At 28.1% G+C, this 24,958-nt stretch overlaps 1 protein-coding gene across 1 annotated transcript; it reads right to left on the minus strand.

The window, feature by feature from the left end:
* Positions 1-12,448: 12,448 nt before the first annotated feature.
* LOC111036607 (chitinase-like protein 4) lies at positions 12,449-22,542 on the minus strand. Its single transcript, XM_022318691.1, has 9 exons — positions 22,120-22,542; positions 18,184-19,335; positions 18,032-18,105; positions 16,532-16,823; positions 15,519-15,760; positions 13,999-14,135; positions 13,361-13,585; positions 13,076-13,291; positions 12,449-13,017 (listed from the first exon to the last, which is right to left on the minus strand). Exons 3-9 carry the CDS (start codon positions 18,062-18,064, stop codon positions 12,666-12,668), a joined length of 1,497 nt encoding a protein of 498 aa, XP_022174383.1. The 5' UTR covers positions 18,065-18,105; positions 18,184-19,335; positions 22,120-22,542; the 3' UTR covers positions 12,449-12,665.
* Between the last annotated feature and the right edge of the window lie 2,416 nt (positions 22,543-24,958).

Below are 24,958 nucleotides of genomic sequence, written 5' to 3' on the forward strand. Positions count from 1 at the left end.
CTGAATTTAAAATTTAGGTTGAAGGGATTCGGCCAATAATTAGCCCTGGGTTCAAAAATTCCTAAGTAGGGATTTGCTTTAAGGTTATGAAAGTTAAAAGTTGTACCTATGTAATATACAAGACAGAATGTTATGTTATTATTTAAAATTATATGACTATAAAAACATATTTGAAAAGAAATAATATACATAATATTATCCGTATTTTATTATAATACGTAATAAAAAAATATAGAAAAATAATAATTTAAGTACTTACGCAACTATTTTGTACTAACGAGAATATTATACAAATTATCATAACTAAAGTAAATAAAAAATTGTAAATATACGTTCATTCAATAGTAGTTATAGTTGGTGTCTGGAGTACGTCAAACTATATTCAAATCATAAAATTTCTGAAGTTTTCCAACTTTATACAACTTTAGCATTAATATTTATTGTTTATAGTTTATAGATGAAGATGAATAATAAAAATAATTTATTAAAAAGGGCTGAATAAGTAATATATTTTATCAAAAGTTAATATTTTATAATAAAAATAAAGGAGAGTTAAGACTTAGAGGGGCGTTACTCATATAAATAATAGAATATTTTTGTTTACCTATTATGTCTATTTGAAAGCATTGGCTAATGCCCAATAGTAGGTAATAATAAAACAATGCAGCCTTTGTGTTCGTTTATTAAACATCGAGATACAAACACACGATAAGTTTTTTATTGTCAGATAATATTAAATATGACGTACGATATGAAGTTTATGAAAAATAATAATGTGAATAATATTTTTTAAGAAAATATGAGCTATAAATCGTAAATTACTAATATAAATTATCTCTCGCCATTTTATTACCATTTGCACGCGTATGATAAAAAAAATGCATCTCAGTGAATGACCAGTAAATATAATAGTACATTAGTAGATAAATATTATATGTTTAATGTTCAACTGAACGCTCATATTATAATTACACAGTCGATTTACCGCCACATAATACACACCTACAACAGGAGTCTCTAGTTTCAGAAATAAGTACTGCAGTATCGTTTTCTGTGTACGTGCCGAAGTGCACGACGTAGGTAGGTGCACCACCCTATCTCCAGTACAAAAATACATAAATTACATATTAATATAGGTACATAATTATTGAATATTGATTAGTAGTTATATTTGTAAAATATAAAATAATAATAATAATGATAATAATAATAAAACGAAATCCGATCACATTTTTGTAATTATATGCAAAAAAAAACGTAGAAGAAACTGTAATATGTAAAAACTAAGCGTAATATACAGCCTGAGACTGAGACTTATTACGTGAACACTACAGTGTTACTAATATTATAATGTGGTCAACGGTATCTAAAAATCAAGTAAGACGTAAGTTTATCTATTACACCTGTATACAACATGACCTTCAGATATCGTAAGCATCATCACTTTCAGACTGTGGTAAGTGATCATTAGATCTCGGATTTAAATATATTTGCTCAGTTAAGAAACGTCCATGAAATCTGGTAAAAAAACTTAATTTTCAGTACAATATTAATGAACTATTTATATTTTTTATGAAATAACGAATTAATCATCAAACAAATACGAGATAAATGTTAAAATAAAATCACAAAATTAAACTTAAATTTTCTTATAAAATCTATACCAACATTAGATATACCAATCTAAGAAGATTTGGTATTCATCAAAAAACGTTTTTACAAAATAATATGGTCCAAACAATAGGAAAATATGCATGGCAAACTATAGTAATGACGAAGTTGATGCATTAAAAAATATAAGAATTGTTACTAACTATATTAATTTAATGTATAACTTAATAAATTTCTTTACACGATTTGACTATCTATTAAAAAGATGTAAATGTTTGAGTAAAAATAAAAATATTTATTGAAATTTAAAAAATATATATTAACAAACGGAATAGCGAATTACTAACAAAACGTTGTTTTGAATTCAACTATAAGCAAAAACCTGTAAAACCAGTCTTTTGGCGAATTATGACTTACCAGGGATTGGAAGCTATGATTTATTAAGGGGCCGTGTGTAGACAATTTTGTGTTAAACTTACGTTACGCAGTGTGTTTTCGTGAGAAGTAAATAATAATTATTGTATATTATTATTTGTATATATGTTCGGAATCCATCGCACTGAGTTTCGGCAATGTTCGAGTTCGGACGGCGCCCGAAAAGCGGTATGGGTGTGCTCGCGCTATGTTCACGTACATAAAATTACTCCGACAGTCCAACAATTTGTATTTTTGACCAAAATATTGGCTTTCTTGAAAAACTCTCATTCCTCGTTGAGTAATTAGATTTCAGACTGATTCTCACGTGGTACCATGGATTTTGATTTTAAAAAATCTACTTCTACGATCATACTCTATATATTATACTCTATATAACAACTCAGTAATAAATTGTAATGATATATGATCAATTTTCAAAAGTTACTAACGGGTAATTACAATTCTGTACCCAATCCCACTGAACCTCCATGCAAATAAATCGTGAATAACCTAGTTAGACATTGGTGTCACTGAGACCTGAGTTCATGTGCAGTTTTAGATTTTATATTCAATATTGTTTATGTATTACCTAAGGTCAACCTAAAACAATATTTTTTCTTATTAACCGATAGATTAATAAGTAATAACTAATATAATATTATTATGTGTATAAAGAACAAAGGGCGACTACAAGTTGGTTCTCAATCTCCTAATTGGTTCCCGGGCTATCTACAGGTAGCATAAGAGTTGGTTCCCAGGTTGTCTCTTCACGTAGTATATATAGGTACGAATAGCCAATTTGTGAGCTTTCATAATGATAATACAATTATATTAACTTTTAGTTTGAACTTATTGTTTAACGCTTGCCTCTCTTACGCGGTTTAAATATATTTTTGATGATTGTATTTAATGTTACTTTCCTTAGTAATATTTAATTTTTTTTTTTAAATTCACTTAACGTTATGTACATTTCAAGACTTCCATTTTAACGCACACACTTATATTACAGTAAATATACGTACCTACATGTGAAAAGATTATTCTTCACAATAAGACTGACGAAACATAAACCCAACCAATCTATAACACATAATATATTATTAGGTATTATACAACTAAATATTTTGCAAATTTTGCCATTTATTGGAAAACCTAATAAAATATCACGATTTATAAGTTAGGGATTTGTACATTGAACATTTTGAATCAATTCTAACAGTTGTACGCTGATAAGTAGATTAAACGGGAACCAATTCGTACTCATTATTTGACCTTTGAACCAATTTTGTAATACTCTAACAAAGGTATATTAGTTATAGCCTATATTAGCAATAAAGCTTCAAGACTTTTAGCGTTTGAATTTGAACACAAAGAATATAAAACATAAATATATAGGGTTATAAATTATTTTACTTTGACTTCTTGTCATGAACATACAGACATAAAAAATTAAAATTAAAAAAAAACACATCATTGTAGAATAAGTGCAACTTGGAATCTAAAAAAAGGTGGGAAGTTGGTAAACTGCTCTGCTGTACGATAGATGTAGAGTGTAATTCATCATTGAGTAAGTAATCGTAATTTATGTGTTAAATTATATGAACTCAATGATAACTTATTGTTTACAAAGAACGAGTCTTAGCAATGATGGTCACTAATTGGTCAGCCTATATTACTAAGAATAATTTATGATAGGTACCTATATTTATCTTGTAGTAATTTATTTTATAATTAGTGGCACTGTATATATAGGATTAAAATTAATATAAATATTTTGAAAATATCATTATATACCTTTACCAATTTAATAATATAAGTAAAAATCCCTATGAACAATATTTTTAAGATTCAACAAAATAAAATAACTAAAAAAATCGTTTTAATTTAAAATATATAAGACTAATTCTAATTTTGTCCAAATTTTAACTTCAAACGTGTTTAATAAAAATTGTATTAGGGTGTATCTTTTTAGAGTTTGAAGCTTCAGTATGAAATAAGTTATTATGAGAATCCTTGTATTACATTTTCAAATCGTATTTATGAATGTTTAAAATTGTAGGAACTTTTAACTAAAATAAATATCAAATGTTCGTAATTTTTTGTATTTTGTGACGAATATTGTCAACATTTGAACTTCAAACATCAAGTTTTGAACACTAAGTTTAATAAAAAAATTGTTGGTTTACACTCAACTTTTATTTTTAATTCCCTTTCTAACTTGATTAACCTTTTATAGAGATTTCAAATCTTTTGACTGAGCGTTATATTTTTTATCGACATTCAAAGAAAAAAAAAACTAAAAAAATATTGACAGTCTTAAATGTTTATCAATAGCTCGAAAAAATTATAATATGTACAGAAAATGTTTATAAAAATATATTATGGTGAACATTTCAAGTATCTATGGTTCTTCCGACTTGTTCGATTTCAATGCTTTTTTACTTTTTATTCTATACATTTCGATAAAGACTCAGTCAAAAAGCTTGAAAACTCAATACAATGTCCTAATTTTACAAACTATTTTGTAACCAAAAGTTTATGGAATTTTCAATTTTTATAGCTAGGATTTGATGTTTTAAAATTTCTTCATAGACATTTTATACTGAAAGCAAATTAATAAAATTTCATGGAATTTTGTAAAATGCATTTAAATTTATGCATTACCTACCTTTTATTATATACTCGGGTAGGTATAAGATCAAGATATAAACTATGTATACGTAGGCATAAGTATAACAATAATGTGTACGTACAGATATCTGTGTTTACAAAATAATATGTCACTTTATTATAGTCCATAGTATTTACATTTTATAGTACATCATAATTTATACAATATAAGGAAAGTATCATGCAGCAATTATTGTTGAATGTTGGATATCATACAACATTTATAATATCATTACATAACGCGCAACAATTGATTAAAATTACGTAAATGCACATAAATGTTTGAATTATTTGTATTCATCAATATATTAGTGTAGGTATATCTATCATTTCAATGACATCTCTGGTACATGAATATATAGTACCAATACTGTATACTAAACGTGAATTATTGATTGACTATAATTATTATTATATATTATGTGGCACGCACTGATCCGAGTTCCAATGTGATAACAACTTATAATAACCTACTATATTTAAATTTAAATATTTATCGTCAAATCTCTTTTTGATTATCAATGTGTTTATAATATACAATTATATCTCACATACGACCGTGGGAACGCCCTGGCGTACGTGATAACTTACTGCCATTCTGTTGAAACTTTTAGATCAGAGAATTCTTTCGTCTCTAAGACCGAGTACCGGCCAGCGCCTAATGGGCGTCGAAAGACTTCAGGGCTAAGGTAGTACGTACTAGGCAAGTGAACCTAACACGTAGCTATTTAGGCAGTTTGTGCAAGAGTCATCTATTTTGATGTATCAAACATGGAAACATTTTTAATAATCATAAATTGCAGGTTTATTTTCCACGGCAGTGCATTAAACACCTGATGAGTTTAGTAGTTTACTTTTGTTTCTATTTTCTAATTTAACGCAAATGTGTAAAATCTGTTGTAGTATCAATAATGTACCTCTAAGTACCTATATAGTACATATATGCATCTTCTTCTTAATTGGTAGCTAGTTCACTCGAGTATACTATATACATTAGACTGGACGGGACGAGTGCATTCAATTAATTAGGTAGCTATAATAAGTACATTATATACTTTTTATACATATTATATACTTGTAGTTTTTACTGACAATGTTTCGGTTTTAAAAAAATACAAACTAAACATAATATTTAGGTTACCTACAAAGGTTGTCATACTTGTTTGTTATATTATTATTTATTACGTTTTGTGTGTTTTGCAGAAAGTGATCCATTGGAACCCAGATATAATCGAATTCGAAATCGTGGTCAAGGAGACCATGACGATATGATGTACTGTCTTACAGCCAGACCAAGTACTTGGTCAGAGACATGGAGAAGGTGATTTCACAAATAACCAGAATGACCGATGCTAGTCGTCCATCCACTATAGGTTGTCACCTGTCGACCCGGTGCTCGCGGTCAAGCCCATCTCTTGTCCTGAAATGGAGGACATGACAACTGATAGTGTGCCATGATAGCTACCAAGCTAGAAGAAGATAGTGTTATGGACAACATACCAGAAGCATTATTGCTCAATATATCATCCAGGCAGTGGTGCATTTTCAAATTTCTCATGGGGAGAGGGGGGTCTAAAAATAAGTAAGTTTATATCATTATAAAAAATACATATGAGTTATGAATTAATAATTGTATCATTTTTTTATTATTATAAATAAAAGTTAAGAATTATTTATAAATTAAAAATGACCTTTTTGTGTAAAAAAATACGCCATGGCATCCAGGTGACCGGGAAAATATTTATAATATATTTACCCAGGACAAGAGCCAAAGTATATTGAAAATTACATCATGGATAGAAAAGGTTAATAAAAACAGTTGGTGAAAATTTCGAGTATCTACGGTTATTCGTTTTTGAATAACAACAAAATAATTAGGTAAAATCATTATTCTTCTATTAAACACCTATCTTGTTTCGTTCAAATATTAAATTAAAAATATGTATAAAAAAAAAGTTATGAATACATTTTTTAAATATTTTTTGGTTTAGTATGAACTACTGGTTAGAGAACTTATATTCAATTTTAAATCCAATGGTATAAACTAAAAAACAATTTTCACGATTTTGTTGAAATTTGTCAAAATCCTTACATAAAACACTTATAAATAGCTATTGTTACTGTGTATTTTCGATATTTTGAAATAATTAGTACCTACATGAAAAACTTATGGGGAAGCTTGTATTACATTTTCATGCCTTTATAAAAATAGAACTTAAAACGCATATGAAAAGTGGGTCTACTCTCAATTTTTATTTTTTATTCCCATTGTCCCATTGTCCATAACAGTATAATATAATATTTAAATACTAAGTAATAAGTAGTAAAATAGTAGCTAAGTAACGGTAACCTTGACCTTAGATCACATATTATAGACTATGAATATTCTGAGGAACTGAGACCTCCCCTCTTACCTAATATTACTTATTTCAAGAATTCTTCCTCGTTTGTATTTGTTAATTTGTTATGGTTATAATATAATACTTTTTTTTGAATCTATTAGTGTTTAATTTAACTGCAATTTATATTTTATATTACGAGTATAATATACGGTTTAGATATGTGGGGAGGCCCCCGAGAGGTAATATTTCTTCAATAGATGAGTAGATGACAATTATAAATTTATTTTTCCTAAAAGTAGTTTTTTATTTATACGCATATTGAACAATTATTGTTTATGTGCTCATAAGTACATGCCGTGTTCGATGCAGACTTATTTAGTTGTGTATAACCAATAATTATACCAAATAACACCAATAATAATTATTCGTACAAATAGTAAACGATGGATGCTCATATATTATAATAAAGATGGTAAGTGGATGTCGCTCTGCTGTCAAGTATGTTACAAGTGGGAGGGACACTGTAATGAATGGTGTTAAATTTAAAATCAATGATATAAAATCATTATACACGAAAAACGATTCTGAATGAAGACGGTCCGTCATGTCTATAATAATATTACTGTGTAATTGAGTATATTTTATGATTTTATGATTGTGATTAAAGTAATTTATTTAACTAGTAAACGTTAGCACTAAGCATAGTAGATTAAATTCATTTTTGAAAAGCCATTGTGTGTATGAAATATAATAATATATTTTAAAAGTTTCAAGTACCCATGAATAGTATTTTTAATTTACAAAAAAATAACATAAATCATTATACTTGGTTATTTAATATGTAATTTCGTCTACATTTTAACATAAAAAAACCAACAAAATAAACTGCGCTTATAAATTTTTAGATTTTTTGGTTACAGAATTACATGCTCGAAATTTGTTTTAATTTTTCAACCCTTAGCTATAAAGTTTAAATTTATTAACTGTAAAATTTATTTGTTCGTTTTCAATGATATGCATTTTTTCAAAATTTAAACTTTAAGTGCTTATAAAAAAAATAGTGCCTATGTATTTTTAATAATTTTCAATTAATATTGTAAATATATATCAGGAGCCTTGTATTAAACTTCAAAGCTTTTGACACAACCAATACAATTTTATTGACAATAACAAAAAAAAAAAACTTGAAAATGTACGTAAACAGATCAAAACTAATCAAAATATTTTTAAAATGTTATTAAGTATATAAATTAATAATATAAACATATAGGTAGTGTACATTTCAAGTACCTTCAATTATTCGTTTTTGAATTACAACAAAATAAGAAAATCGCAACTTGAGAAATGGAGTGAACATAAAAAGTTGTAAAAATGTCAACTTCAAACGCTCATAAAAATGTAATTTGACTTTTAGGGGAACAATTTTTTTGATAAAGGTAGACAAACTTATAAAGAATCTTGTATTCGATTTTAAAATCTTAGATATAAAAATACAATTTTTAATGAATTTCTTACTCAAAATAATTTTGGGAATTTTCTTGATTTTTACGAATTTTGTCAAAATTCAAAATTTAAACGCTCATAAAAAATTATTGTAGGTCTACAGTCAATTTTATTTTTAATTTCTACTAACCACAAATTACGAGAAACCTTGTATTACATTTACAAGTTTTTTGACGGAGCGAACATTTTTTTATTGACATTAGTCTAAAAAACAAATAATAGTCGACAATTTTATATGCCTATAAATAGTTCAACGCAAGTCAAAATATTTTGAAAACTTTATGGTGAATAGAAAACGCTAACACAAATATTCAGTGAAAATTTCATCTATCTACGGTCATTTTGTTTAGAGCTACACTAAAAACCAAAATCGATATTTTCGAACGTTTTGCATAAAAATGTTTGTTTTTCCTTAAATTTTTGTTTGTTTATCCTGTTGCTTTTGAAAACTATTGGTGATTTTAAATTTTAAACTCCCGAATGCAACAACAAAATTCACTTCCCTACCAGAAAAGTTGCTGTTGAAGAAAATCGAAGCACTTTTACTGCCTCAAACCGTGATGACAGTCACAAAGCAAATAAATAAATAAATAAATAAACACACATCATTGTAAAATCAATACATTCATCGCTCCGCTTAGAATCTAAAAAAAAACAATCATAAAACGAGATGAAAAAAAAAATTAAAAAATTTTAAAATTGTATATGAAACGGACTTAAACACAAACTACCCATCACAATTCTGATTACGCCGCGTAGGTTCTATTGTTCGAAACTTAGTGATCTAATTAAACTAGAAAACAAATGATACGGAAAATGATTTGAGCTCATAATATTATTATCAGCAGCTGTCAATCGACATTAATGTATTATAAATTATAATAGTTTCACACCAGTTTTCATCGCTCCTCGTAGAATCTAAAAGTGTAAAACCTTTTATTGGACTATGTTAAACCATTACTTAGTAATCTTCTAATAAACGATATCTGATATAAAAATGTCAACAATTTTAAATCTTTATACTTGAGTTTTGCCGACAAAAGTCAAAAAAAATTAAATAAATAATTTTAAAAAAAAACTATAAAAAAAGTGGTTAAACTGTGGTTTAAATAAACTTATTTATGCATAACTAAACTCTATATTATTGTTTGTAACACAACAAATAAAAATATGCAAACTCTTAATGTACCTATAGGATATTTATTGGTTTAGAGTCTATATATAGTCACGACTTACGAGCACTCGCGATAGTCATGAAATCATGACTAGATATAGTCATGACATTTGTATGCACTAAAAAGTATCAGAATATGCCAAATTCTATACAGTGAAAATCATTAATATATGAAACAAATACAACATTCAGTGAAAATTAGAGTTACCTATACTAAAAATCAAAATCGATTACTAGATTCACTTTCCTTCCAGAAAACTATTGCTGTTGAAGAAAATCGAAGCGATTTTACAGCCTAAAAACGTGATGACAGACACAAAACAAATAAATTAAAAAGAATTTTCAACATTGTAAAATCAATACGTTCATCACTCCACTAAGAATCTAAAATAAAATAACAATATTCTATTGGTAAATGTTTAAACACCTGGAAAGTAGCTTCTGCTGTGTAGGTATGATTGAATACTTAGTCGTCAGGCTATTGCTGGATATGATACCATGAGTACTGAGTAGTATAAAATATAATGCTTCAATTTTCAACTTCGGAAACTTTTCTGGCAGGAAATTTAATCTAATTTGTTCATTTTAACTTCTGAATGCTCTAGTTGGTAAAAATTAGAGATTATAGTTTCGACTTTCTTTTAGTTTTAAAAGCGTCGGAGAACTTCGTCACAGGCATATTTATACTAGCATTTTCCATGAATGTTAAAATGTTAAAAATATTGTTTTAAAATTATTGTACGAAAATATTTTCGCTCTGTCGAAGAACATAGAAAATTTAATACAAAGTCCCTCATATTTTCAGTGAAAAAAAAAATTAAGCTTAAATTCATTATTATTTTTTATGAGCTACTAAAGTTTATATTTTTACAAAATCACAAAAATGTTGCAAATTATTAATTAGGAATTCATAAAAATGTTTCTATGTATATCTAAGACTTGAAAACTCAATAAAAAATTCCTAGTGTATCGAAAAAAAAAGTTTAATAGAAACTTAAAATAATTTTTTATGTGTATTTAAAATAAGACCCGTAAATTAACAAATAATTATAGAACGATTTTCTTATTTTGTTGTAATTCAAAAACTTATGACCGTAAGTACTTGAAATGTCACCGAAAGTTTTTTCATCATCTATGAATGATCGTGTTGAGCTACTGACAAACCTAATATTCAATTTAATTTTTTAATTTTTTCAATGAATGTCAATCACATTTTTTAGTTGCCTCAAAAAGCTTGAGAATTTAATACAAAGTCCATCATAAGTTATAATATTAGCAGTTGAAGAATCCCTATTCAACATCCATATTAGCTATAGAAGGTAATTAAAAACATATAAAATGATCAATTTGTGTTGGTAAGGTTTGAACATTAAAAAAAGGATTCTAATAAATAGTTCATACTGTAACCAAAAAATATAAAAATAGGTTTATAAACACAGTTATTTTTTTTTTTGGACATATCAACTTCAAATTTGGAAGAAATTCAATATTTAAACAAAGAATAACAATATTAGTTTCTCTGTTATGATTTAAATATATCATTGCCTAGTAGTAAAATAAATTACTTTAATCACAATAATATCATGATATATACTTAGCACCTAATTTTAGAGGCTGACTGTATTCGTTCAGAATAGTTATTCGTATAAAATAATTCTAAATTCTGAGGAGAGCAATGAATGTATTGATTTTACAATGATGTGTGTTTTCAATTTGTTAATTAAATTTTTTTATTTTATTTACAGGCATATGAAATGTTCAATTGTTATTTGTTTTTTTTAAACTATTGTCTGTAGAAAAGTTGTTGCTAGTTGCAATTTTAAAAAAAAGTTGAGCTTAAATCTATAATAATTTGTTGTGAGAGTATATGAATTTAGAATTTTGACAAAATTCATAAAAATCACCAAAATTAGCAAATTATTTATTAAATGTTCAACTTTTATACCTAACTAAGATTTGAAAATTTAAAACAAGGTTCAACGTAAGTAGTTAATTCTGTAACAAAAAATCTGAAAATAAACACAATAATAGCTTTTTTATAGTTATTTTAAGTTCAAATTTAGACGAAATTACATATTAAAACAATGAATATCGATTTTAGTCATTTTGTTGTAATTCAGTTCCTAAACAGAACAATTGTACATAATACATTGATTTTTCCAGCATCACTGATAAGTTAAGAATAATATTATGAATAGTTTTAATTCAACTTACCGGCTACCGTATGAATAATAACTAATAAGTAATTACAATATAAAATGTCCTAGACTGACATACCGTTTCAGTACAGAATCATTTTTTGTATACAATCATATTATATTATGGAATTCAAATTTAACAAATCTATAGACCATAAGTGATTTTCTTTTAGAAAAGTAACTTATTGTTTATACGTTGTCCTTCAATTTTACATCTTATGCAGGACAAATATTCAGCATGTGCTTTTACTGACAAATTTCTTAGCCGTGCAGTTGCTACAAAGAGCATTAGCTATCACATTTTTCTACAAGATTTAGTAAGGTGAAATCAGCCACATCATCCCCATTTGACAAAACTATTTGATCACCACTGGAGCCTTTGGATGAAAGTTATTGATTGATTTTTAGATAGATATAGACAATATAGTATTACATTATATATTTATTTGAAAAAAACTTTTAAGTGTTTTTTAATAACAAAATATTTAAGTACAATAGAATGACAAATGATTGAAATTTTATAACCTTTAGACTCTAATAGTCTAATCTATAAAATTCTTACCTTTAATTTTACTAGAATACAAAAGGTTTTTATTAAATTAATATGAAGAATAAGAATATAATATAAGTAAAATTTAACACAGTAATAAATGAACTAAGGTTGTCCACGTATGCCAATTACTTTAAATGAATAAAATAAATTTATTATTATATACTCATTGAAGCAGTATTTAGTATTTAGTTAAATATTTAAACGTTATTATTTAATGCTAATTGTATAATAGAAGTTAATGGAAATTTTGTTATCGAACATTGACTTGAACCACTATAATCATCAGTGTTCAAAGAATATACCATGGCACCTCCTAAATTTAAAGTAGTAGCATAATCTACTTTAAATGCTAAACTTTTTTCATCATCAAAAGATATCCAGTCATTTTTATGATATGCGTATGGTGTAAGAGTTTCCAAGTCAAAAACGGTTGTAGCATTTGGATGTGATTTAAACTCACACGATTCTGAAAAAGTTACATAACCACCCTCGCCGATACCAAGACCAGTAGTTGGTGCATTAAAACCATTATTGTCTTCATTTTTTAATCTAAAAAAAAATAGTAATGTTTTAATAGTTATAGATTATTAAAATAATGGAAACTTACTTATAAGAATGTCCATGTGTAGGCATGCCAAGCAAAATCTTTTCTGTAGGTATACCATTTGAGATCCAATAATGAATAGAAGAATTAATATTTAAATCCTGGAAGTATTCACTTTCATTTCGTGGAGAATACAAAGGTGAATTTGGCCCAGTTATTTGGAAATACCAGCGATATGAAAAATAATCATATGCCATAACGTTTATAAAGTCAACAAAACTAGAAAAAAACAAGCATCAATAGAAAAATGTGTTATTTAAAAATAATACTGTAATAAGCATTATTTACTTTGCTAAAGGATACATTAAATACGATTGTTTAATTATTCTAATTGGAGCAGCAACCGCTGCAGTTAAAATAGAGTCAGGTAGATGGTAACGTAAGGTTTCTAATAACTTAGCAAATCCATATTTTTCTTCTAAATTTAATAAAGGCCATGATGGAAATTGCCAGTTTATATCAATACCATCCAGGTAAAATTCATTGACAACTGATACTACATGAAAGATAAATCTAAAAAAAAAATACAAAATGTTATAGTTATTAATAACTACCTAACTAAAAATTAACAATACATTTTAAAATTGTACTATTCTATTTAACTATTTTAACTATTTAACAATTTTTAATATTAAATTATGATAATTCAATTGAAACTAAGGAGTTTATATTAGTTCTTATAATTCACCATCAGACAAATTTAACTTTAAAAAATATTTTTTTAAAAAAAAACACATTGATGACATTATGCATAATTAATAATTTGTTCTGCCGTATATGATTCAGTAACTATTATATCAAATAATATAAATCACTGAATGAGTTATATACTTGTATGCCTATGTTGGTCAATGATAATAAAACCAATCAAAAAATGAACTTCTAAATACCTAAATAAAATAAAATATGTATAATATAATACGTACTGGTCTAAGTTATCTTTATTTGCAACCACGCCAGGAAAACCTTCATTTGAATGTGAACCATCGGAAAAATGTTGTAAAGATAGTAATACTTTTAACTTTGGGTTTTGTTCACGTAAATTCACTGCTCGTCTCAAAATCTGAAATTATAAAATTTGATTTAAACTTAATCGTCCGGAGACTTATCTTTTGTTTATAAAATACAATACAAATATTAACTATTTTACTGATTTTTTTCCATGTTCCAATTACTATTAACCCAATAAGATATATTAAAATTGATTATTTTACTTCATGTTAATGCCCCAAATCCCCCCTCCCATTCGTTAAAAAAATCAAAAATCATATCAATACAACTTATTATAGTTGTACTCCTCAGAAACGACAATTAACACTCCCCCAATAAAATCTTCCAACCTTTCTTTCATCACTTCTCAACTAATGGAAACAATCACAGACTATGATCAAACAAAAAAAAACCTGCTACATCAAAATCTACATCTCTAAGCTGGATTCACAAGGTTGATGACCCTCACATCTCATTTAATGAACTACACAAAATACATTTTTCTGATGTTTACTCCCTAGTAATATCATCTTCGCCTCTACCTGGTAACACATCAACTAACGAGATCCAGATCTAATTCCTCATTCAGCACAGCTGAGAAAATGTCTATTGGTCTCAAACCAGCTGAAACCACCTTCTATAATAGTTTGCCTACCCTTTTACTCCAATTCAAATACATATTGGAAAATTACACTAACAGAAACTTAAATATTCATAGTCTATGCAATGACATCAACTCAGATATTACATATTGAATGTACCAAATTGATCAAATATGCCCCTAAGTCACTTAACGTATCACCAAAACTAAACTCACCAAACTGGCCAAATTTCTATTCCTAGCTGTACAACCACCTTAAGACCAAACAACATAATCACAGCACTTCTGATCATTTTTTACACTACAAATAATTGCTCAAATCCAATAAACCAAAAAAAAAATTAATTTGTTAATAAAAATAATTATACCATATAAATAAATTGTAATGGGTTTCTGCTTACTGATATAATTTCTATTATAAACTATTATGTTATCTAATACTAATTATTTTAGTTTACTGTTTTTCATTATTTATTATTCATTAAAAATGTAATTTTATTATTATCATTAGATAGGTGTTTATGTAATGCATAAACTATAACTGAAATGTAATGTTAAATCTATTGGCCACAAATACCTCAAATATTTTCTCAATAATAATAAAGAAAAAATATTTATCTACAGTCACAAATTAAATGTTTTATTTAATTTTGAACAAACTAAATTGTTTAAGCTGTTAAGAATGTGGTCACAACTTGTGACTCACAAGTCAGTGATTTAAAAAATATTATATTAAAAGATATAAATTTGTAGGAATAAATTGGAAAAAAGGTTTAGTTAACAGACTGTTGACTAAATCAAACACAATTTATTGTACATTGTTACTAGTTACTTAATGATGTAAAAAAATCATACCTCTTCATCGTATGTGGTCTCGAAGTAAACTCTGTTATTTTGAACGCGTGCAGCCGTCACAATTAAATGAGTACATAAAGCAGGGTTTATTTCATCAGGGTAAAGGGTTTCAAGTGTGTAATCACTTGGCATAAGATAATAACAGGCCAAATTATTTAACTTATCCATGCGTTTGCTGCGAGTTTTGTTCTCAGCAGTCCAGTCTGGTGAATATTTTATGGTTTGAGAGGAAATATTCAAATCTGAAATGTTTTCATCAAAATTCATCATTATTAAATAGAAAATGTAAAAACAAATACCAACATTTTATCCAGAATTCTAGCTATTCTGTTAAATGAATGTTAAATAATTTTGCAAATGCGATAAAATAACTAACTTCAAAGGAAGAAACAGATTATAAAATATTAGTATAGATATTAGTAGTAAAATTTACTTCTAGCTTAATTTCTGGGGACCAGAAAAACAGTCTATATTTGTATTTTAATCATTAATGTTTTCAAATGTCATCCAAGATAAAATTTAGAATTTTGTTTTCAAATTCATGAGTTCATGACATACAGTATTTTTTTTTATATAATGCGTTCAAAAAGTTTGAGTACAAGTTTAAGTGTACCAAGCTACTGCTTGCATATAATATGTGCCTACCTACCTACATAGAGCAATAACAGAGTGCACTGCTCATGGGCATGGAATTAAAAAGGTCTATGTGATAATATCAGAATTGGTCAATGGAATGTTTTTTTTTTAAATTTAAAAATCTATTTCCACATACGCTAATTTGAAAGAGTTTCCATGAAAAATCTGCAATGCTCCATTATATCGAATTTATTCAAAGTAAGTATTGCAAGAAAAGCTATTATTTTTTTTCTTCAGAATATCATCTAAAAATCTGATACCTAAAATATTGACCAATTAACATTCTATTAAAATCGACTAATCTTAACCAAACATTCTCGTCCGATCTGTGACCATGACGTAATAATTACATAGTTAGTTAAATTGTTTTCACTGACTTTTAATTTGTTGGCCAGTGGGGTCGCACAGTCCTTCGCCGTTAGAGCACTTGTATGGCTCGCTTCGCATGAAACCCATGTCGTTGAAAGCCTCGTCGACTACGTCCTCGCTGACGTTCGGAAAAGACTCATCTTGCTGGATTGAGGAGAATTGAAGATCAACTTTTTTTACCGTGGTCGCCGGAAGTGTTGTAGCAAATTTCTCAGATTTGACCGCAGAAAGTTTGTTTTGCACTTTCGCATCTTCCGGACGGGCAAGGACGGCGAATACGCATACGGAAATTAAGAAGACCTTGTGAGAGAAAAACACTTTTAATTTGTAATAATAATAATGATCGGCCATAATATTACAATATAGTTTTATACATATGTATTTACATATTTTGATTTTTTAGTACCCACATATAACTGCGAGCCTTACAGTTACCTAATATACTACACAATTATTTTGTTTTTGAAAACAATTATAATATAATACTATAATAGTTATGTATTTATAAGTTATCATAATTCATATCATATTATTTTTACAAACAAAACAAACTTTTTTATTTTTATGTTCCGTGTTGAATATTTTTATTAAAATGATAATATAAAATTAAAATTTATGGTGGTGTCTCTATGTACTCAATGTTTTGACAAGTCACTTCTTTCCAATGATCGAAAATATTTCGAATTATTGTAAAACATTTGTTATTGAGGAAACAAAAAAAATTGTTAGATGTGAAATACCTATCTAATGCAGTGGATGAAACCTCCCATCGGAGTGACCACACTTGGAATGCGAGCATGCGCTAAAGACACGCTAAGCTTGTAATGCTTGCAACGGGCGCATGCGCGGAAAACACACAAAAAATGCAAAGTGGGTGTAGTCACACCCGTGAAACACATAATGCGTTTAAAAAATTTAGGTATTTTGTTTTTGATTATTATTATTACTATTTTTTTTTTATTAAACCATGCTAGCAAATTGCAATTTTTATCTATTCAATAAAAATTAGCGACTTGCGACGGCTTGTTTTTATTAGAAGAATAGCCCTGTATTTCTTTCAAGATTCTATTGGCAGGACGGTTAAATGTGCACTTAATTTATGTTTAAAAACCCTTTTTCCTCCTCACGTTGATCAATTGCCCTCGTGTAGGCGGAAGCATTGCCGATGATGTAATAAAGAGTGCTTATTGAAATTAAGTGAGCAATTCAATCTTGTATAGTACCAAATATACTTAATTCGTCAATATAACCGCAAGGGTAGGCAAAATATTTAAATATATACCTAATGTTAAATAATCGTTAAAAAAAAAAGTAAAATTTTAATGATTTCCTACTGCACAATAGAGTAGTGTAATGTTATATTCATTTGCGAGATCTCTGTTATAATCACAAATCGTGGCAATGTTGATAGTATAAAAGCGTTTTATAAAAAAAATATTGGTAAATACAAAATAGGTAATACTAATAACGATGAATTTAGTTTATACTTCTTATAGATAATTACTTACTTTCGTGATGACTCTTGAAGATGATCTAGCCATAGTGTTATGTTCAGTTGTGATTATTACCAAAGAAAACTCGACTATTTGATAAAAATGTAACCTTATATTAGAATAATAACAACAAAGTATGTTTATGCATCAAACGACGTATTACGTACCTGAGTGTACCGTGAATACGGCGATTAAAAAAGATTCGTATCTGCAACCCGGCGAACGCAATTAACGTTTTTGTAACGGGACGAAAAAACACTTTTTTAAATTTCACAGCAGACGAAGGGTCCCGAGCGTGTCGGTGGATTATGAAATGAGAGAGCAACAGTCTACTTTATCTTACGTTGAGGCAGGTTTACGACACACTGTGAATCGTGTATCCTTGGTGGGGGAGGGACGGGGCATGGCATACGTGCGAAATAGTAAATGGTAAACAAATCGATCCTGTCGACGTGGCAGTTAAACGTTTTCTTAATACGGGTAAACAAGGGTCTAACATCATGTTCGAGTTTCCATATTGGTTTTAGGTACACAGGTAAACATAGGTAAACAAGAAACCGATCAGCTGATCGATTGCCAATTCTATAATATTATTCTATGGTTAAGGCTTCCAGTGCGACGTGCAAGCACACATCTTATAATAGTATACAATAGACTGAGCATATAAGACTGGCGGTGTTAGGTCGTTTGTTCTTGTCAATTTTCGTTACAGTATATTATGTATACTATATTATATAATATAGAGTTAAACACAATTTTTGCTGTATCATCTACTACGCATGTGCATAGTACAACGGGTTCAATCGATCAGCGCAGTCTGGTCTTAAAAAAATTCCCTACCTCCCTGAAATATTGACCGAGTCTGCCCCTGGCCGAAGATAGCAATATTGCCCCATTACGTTTCGAATTACGGTTATAACTTCATGAGGCATCGGCTTAGGCGTTGTGGAGTGGAACAGTTCACAGGGAAGGCAGAGTATGGTGCCATAAACCAGTCCGCGAGAGTGGATTTGATGCCCTGTTTGATCTTACTCCGTAGTGCCAGCAACATAATTGGCAATCATTTTGACGAAAGCGGTGATTCATGCATTCATGCCATTTTACTGATGATGTACGGATGTGATTAATTCCGAAGGTGGTGAAGAGTGATCTGAGGAAATCTGAATCAAATTGCCAGTCTCGTCGGTGGTGATAACATTTGGAACTCTGAAGCGAGTGTCTCTTGGGAACAAGCGTAGTAGCAACCGTCTGCGAGGACGTGTTTTAAAAGCGCCATGCTTTAGGCCAGATGGTGACACTGTGGATGCAAGTGAAGGCCTCTGAAAACGTGTAATTTTTTAAAGAGTTGTGTTTAGGCAATTTGAAAATTATGTATATTTCCCCAATGTTTTGGTCCACACTCTACATCCCAGTTTCCCGGTTCATGCCAGCAAAATCGTCCTTTGATGAGCCAACAAGTGGCAGCATGACTTCCTTAATAAAAACTTTCTTGGACTCAACAAGATAATTAATCTAACATGATCAATTGCGCCAAGAGTTAATATCATAAAAACTCTCTCTTACACAAGGGGCAGTAATACCCAAACACTTACTAAAATATATAAATTCCACCTACTGTCAAAACTAGACGGGGGGGAATAATAAAACATCTTTAAGAAACTCAATACTCTTCATAACGCTGGCTTATAACTTTTGATTGTAGTATACAAATCAAGCCCAATACCCAGCATACTAAACTTAGCCAAAATGCCTCCACTTAAAATAAGAAGACTACAACTCGTTCTTAATCGTTCTTAATGGTATCCAACACCATGCAGATACCACAAAATACAATTTAAAAAAAAAAATTAATAATTATCCTAGATTTGTAAATCAAAATATGTTTTTTTAGAATTTATACTCTAGGGTTTTACCTCTTATACAAGTTCTTCAACCACTAACTTCGGAAAACTTCTCCAAAAAAGTTAAAAATTATTCCGTGGATAATTTTAGTTATTATCATTACATACTAAGGTTTTCTTGACTTCGTTACATATTTGGTGGAGGTTCCGGAGCTTATTTTACACTAATATTGTGTTCACAGTTACAAATACAGAATAGTAATTTAAGATTCTGTTTGCTTTGTATCTCTGTATTTATTTTTGAACATAGTCATAAGCTCATAATAAATATTATTTTATATGTAAAAGAAATACGGGTTTGTAACCATTGAAAGCTCTACATTTTATTTGTATATGCATATTTAAGTTTTCTTTAGTTGGTAAGTAGTTTGACTTGCTCAATAACATTTCTTCTTTATAGTGTATAACTCAAAGTGATCACAAAATATAAAAGTTTGATCTTACCTGTGAACACATTGAAGTATGGATATCAAACAAGAATAAAAAAAAGTATTAAAAATAATTTTAAGCAAAATTCACAAAAAATGTTTTATGATATGAATTATGAAGCTATATTACTGGGATTCGAATTGGATTGGTAAATTTATGTTATTATGCGATATGTATAATTTTTTAATCCCTGGTTGATACTCTATTGTAATAATAAATAATTGTACTATGTACAGGACATTTTTCTATTATAATAATTAATAAAAGTGGGTAAATAGATATCGCTCTGCTGTACAGTAGGTTACAAGTGGGTCACTGAAATGGATGATGTTAAATTTGAATTCAGAGATGTAAAATCATTGTATACGAAAAACGATTCTGAACGAAGACAGTCTGTCAGTCTACAATATTACCTAGTAATTTTAAATTTAGTATATTTGATGATGTTATTGTGATTTTATTAGTAAGTATTAGTACTACAGTAGGTTAAATTCATTTTTGACCAAAAAGTTACATTTGAAAAGTCATTGTGTGTATAAAATATAATAATATACTATAACAAGTAAGTAATAAAGTTGGTGTCACGAATAATATTTTTAAAGTACAGCAAAATAACTTAAATCATTATTCTTGTTTATTTAATAATATGTAATTTCGTCCAAAGTTGAAAAATAATATAACTATCGAAAAAAAACTGTGTTTGTATATTTTTTTAAAACAGTTCAAAACGAGACACATTGTATTACATTTTAAAATTTTTTTACCGATTGAACCGATTTACTATCGACATTAATTTGGAAAAAACTAATAATAATCGATAATTTAATTTGCCTATAATCACTGCAACACGAGTCAAAATATTTGGAAAATTGTATAGCGTATAGGAAATTTTTATAAAAAAATTGAGTGAAAATTGCATTTATCAACGATATTTGATATTTTTTTTGTTTAGAGCTACATCAAAAACCGAATTCGATTTTGTCAAAAACAGGTTTTCCGTAAAAATTCGGTTTGCCTTAAATTGATTTTTAATTTTTTTCGCCGCTTTTGAAAACTATTGGGAATTTTTTACTTTGGCCTCCTTAAGTTACCAACTAGATTCACTTTCCTAACACAAAAAATATTTTTGAAGAAAATCGAAGCACTTTTTCTGCTCCAAAAGGTGATAACACACAAAAAAATCACACACACACCATAAAAATAAAATTCAATCGCTCCACTCAGAATTTAAAAAAATATGAGATATATATGATTGTGTACACTTGTAGTTATAGTATATTTGTCTTTTAATATAAAATGTTTTCGTGGTTAATTTTGTATTCTAATATTTAAAAAAAAATAATATATATTCCGAAGGTAGTAAGGTTTATCGCCTATTGTAATCAATAATCATGCATAATTTTTTTATCTATATCACTTATCATATCACTATATCACTTACATATTATGCATGCTTAGAAGTATTTCACAGATGTCAGATTGTGCAGAATTATTCAGCAAGATTGGTAAAGATGAAAAATGTAGATCAAAAAAATAATTTGAAATACTTGTATACGACAAAAAGATGAAAAAAGGTGAAAAAATTAGCTTAAGCCCTTCTTCAATTTTTCCCCGGTATTAAACTACTAAAAAATATTGTATCTATATTATAATAATTAATAATTAGTTAATGGTTTAAATTATTTGACAGTGTTTCATTGGTTATTAAAATAAAGAATACGAGGTGTATACCTTGAAAGTTATTGTATAAAATAAAAACAATTATTAACTTACATTTGATTTATTTTATATTATACTGCAGACATTGAGCTTGTAATCTTCTCTGTATCGGTGTCAGTATTTCAAATTCATCAATACACTATTTCCTTCACATCTACAGAGTTTGCAATTTCATTTTTTTTTCAATAAATATCGTACAATAAGGAATCTAACATTTCTTGAGACTTTCGCTATTCTACTGGGCAACTTACTCTTCATCAGTTGTTAGAAAGATATCATAGATAATAGATGTATGTATATTAATATGTTTCTGAAAGAGATTGAGAATAGTTTAAGAAAATTATAGCCTGCGCATTAGTACACATAACATATGCCACAGCATAGATTAATGATTATCCATTCGATAGTAAATGATTGGTTAACTTTTAAATAAATAAACAGTAGTAAGCATACATTTTAGCACACTCAGGGCATATGTCTATGATTACTTAAATCATTGCAAATATCATGACTATTATGTTTAAAAACACAAATATCTTACGATTCATAATCTAGGAATTTAGAATTAACTAATACTTAAAGACGAGATAGAAATGTAGCATTAAACTTATAAAAAAAAAATTATGATATTTAAAATTATAAGTACTTAAAAATGAGAGGGTATTTTTTTTTATAACGAGAACTGTCGTATACCTACTGTAGAAGGCCATTAATATTACAATATCATATACATACATTATACATACTATTATAATGTATATATATATATATCATGTAGCATAGGGACACTATATTTTAATATTTATGAGCTGCACTAATATAGGTAAGACTTGAGAAGCCAATATTGTGCTGAGGCGACATACCTAATAATATTTTGTTATTTAATTCCACCGTCACAGTGTTTACGAGCTAAGTCCTTAACCTGCTGTCCTGAGATTCGGCAGGTCATTGCAAGAGAGTGCGCGTATAATAAAATATTATTATGACGGTCATACTCGGATATAGTGGAACGACAATCATACGGACTTCAGTGATATACCAGTATATTATATTATTTTATGTTTGTTGTGAATGTAAATATGTAATTCAAATCAAAAGTGTTTCCTACCATAAATTTCGTTTTACTTTTCTTGCAATTGTTTGACGTTTGACCTTAAAATACTGAACTGGGGTATAAATATCGCAGAGCCGATGACGTCTTAAAAGCAACGGGCGTAGAACGATAAACTATCTAGTAGGTACCTCCTATCTATGTCATCGTACCTCACCTTAAAACGACAAATTTAATTTTGATATTTTAGATTCTGAGCAGAACAATAAATACGAGTACATTGATCTTACAATGGTATATTTTTTTTTGTCTGTGTACACAATATAAGTAATCCAAATGATGTCACGATTTTCAACTTTGGTATCTCTTTCTGTGGGGAAGTGAATTTTGTTGGTGCACTTGAGAGGTAAAAATCTCAGATTCATTTTAATTATTCTCAGGAAGTCTTCAAAAGTGACCTAAAGAAAAAAAAAATAAGGAAAAACTGTCATCTTTATAAAAAATCAGATTTCGTCAAAATCTTTTTGAATGTTTGTTTTGAGTACAACTCTAAAAAAATATCGTAGACATACGAAATGTTACAATATCAGTTTCAACATTTAAAAATACAGAGGCAAGATTTTTTTAAAAGCATTTTTAATTAAAAATGATGACATTTTCAATTTTGTATAGAGAAGGATTGAAAATGAAAAACAATATTCCACTCTGTAGTTCATTCTGTAACCAACATATCTAAATAATGTATGACCACAGGTTTTTTTTTTGGCTATTTTGTTAAAATTTGGACAAAATTTCTTATTAAACCAAAAATGACAATTTTAGTTATTTTATTGTAATTGAAAAATATTATTCGTGGATATGCCTAATTGGAATTCCTAGAGTATATTTTATATACACACAATGACATTTTTAAATGCAATTTTTTCTTTTGGAAATTTTTCTTTGACTTGGTATCTAAATATCTAATGTACCAACTAAATCTAAAAAATAAAATAGTATATTGACACCTATATGATACCTATATATACCTACTTACGTGTTGCGTCATTTAATTGTTCATGTGATACAATATACATATTATATATTCAATACGTGATAATAAGTAGTCTACAATTATACACCAATAACGAAGGTCAACACCATTATTTGGGAGACGGGTAATATATACCGACCGGATACCCATAACTTTTTAATCGTGGAAAAAATGTAGCATTCTTTACTTACGTCATACAAAACGTATTGACGCATTAAAAACAACTATACCTAGGTACCTATAAATTATAATGGTTTTCAAGTCGTTGAACCGACTTCTTTACTAATATGCCAACTGCCAACAGCTGTAAATAAATGTATATTGAACGTCAAGGCGAATGAGACTGGTTCTTAATTCTTTATACATGTTATATCTATATATATCTATTGTTGTATAAAGTTATAATAGTAACACACTTATTTGTCATTTGATTTAATTCTTAGATATCTATGACGCGCGATACAATTTTTTTTAAATAATTATTCACAACATTCGAGAGACAATTTATTTATTGTCGGGCCACTTGCGTCATGATTATTTTTGAATTATAGGCAAGTATGTAGTTCAAAATTTAAAAGACGCATATACCTAAGCTAATGATTAATTATTAACATACAAGTTAATACCTAATCATTAATAAGCTTCCTATAGTCCTTCAGAAAACATAATTGTGTCATAATAAATAGCTGTTGAGTACATGTATTGTATTTAATCAATATATCATTCAATAATGAAAGACATATATATGCAAAATGATCTATTTATATGGCTTAAATTCAATAATTATATCTAGCTACCGTTAAAGAACT

The sequence above is a fragment of the Myzus persicae genome, unplaced genomic scaffold (genome assembly GCF_001856785.1).
Source record: "Myzus persicae strain clone G006 unplaced genomic scaffold, MPER_G0061.0, whole genome shotgun sequence".
Classification (NCBI taxonomy): Eukaryota; Metazoa; Arthropoda; class Insecta; order Hemiptera; family Aphididae; genus Myzus; species Myzus persicae.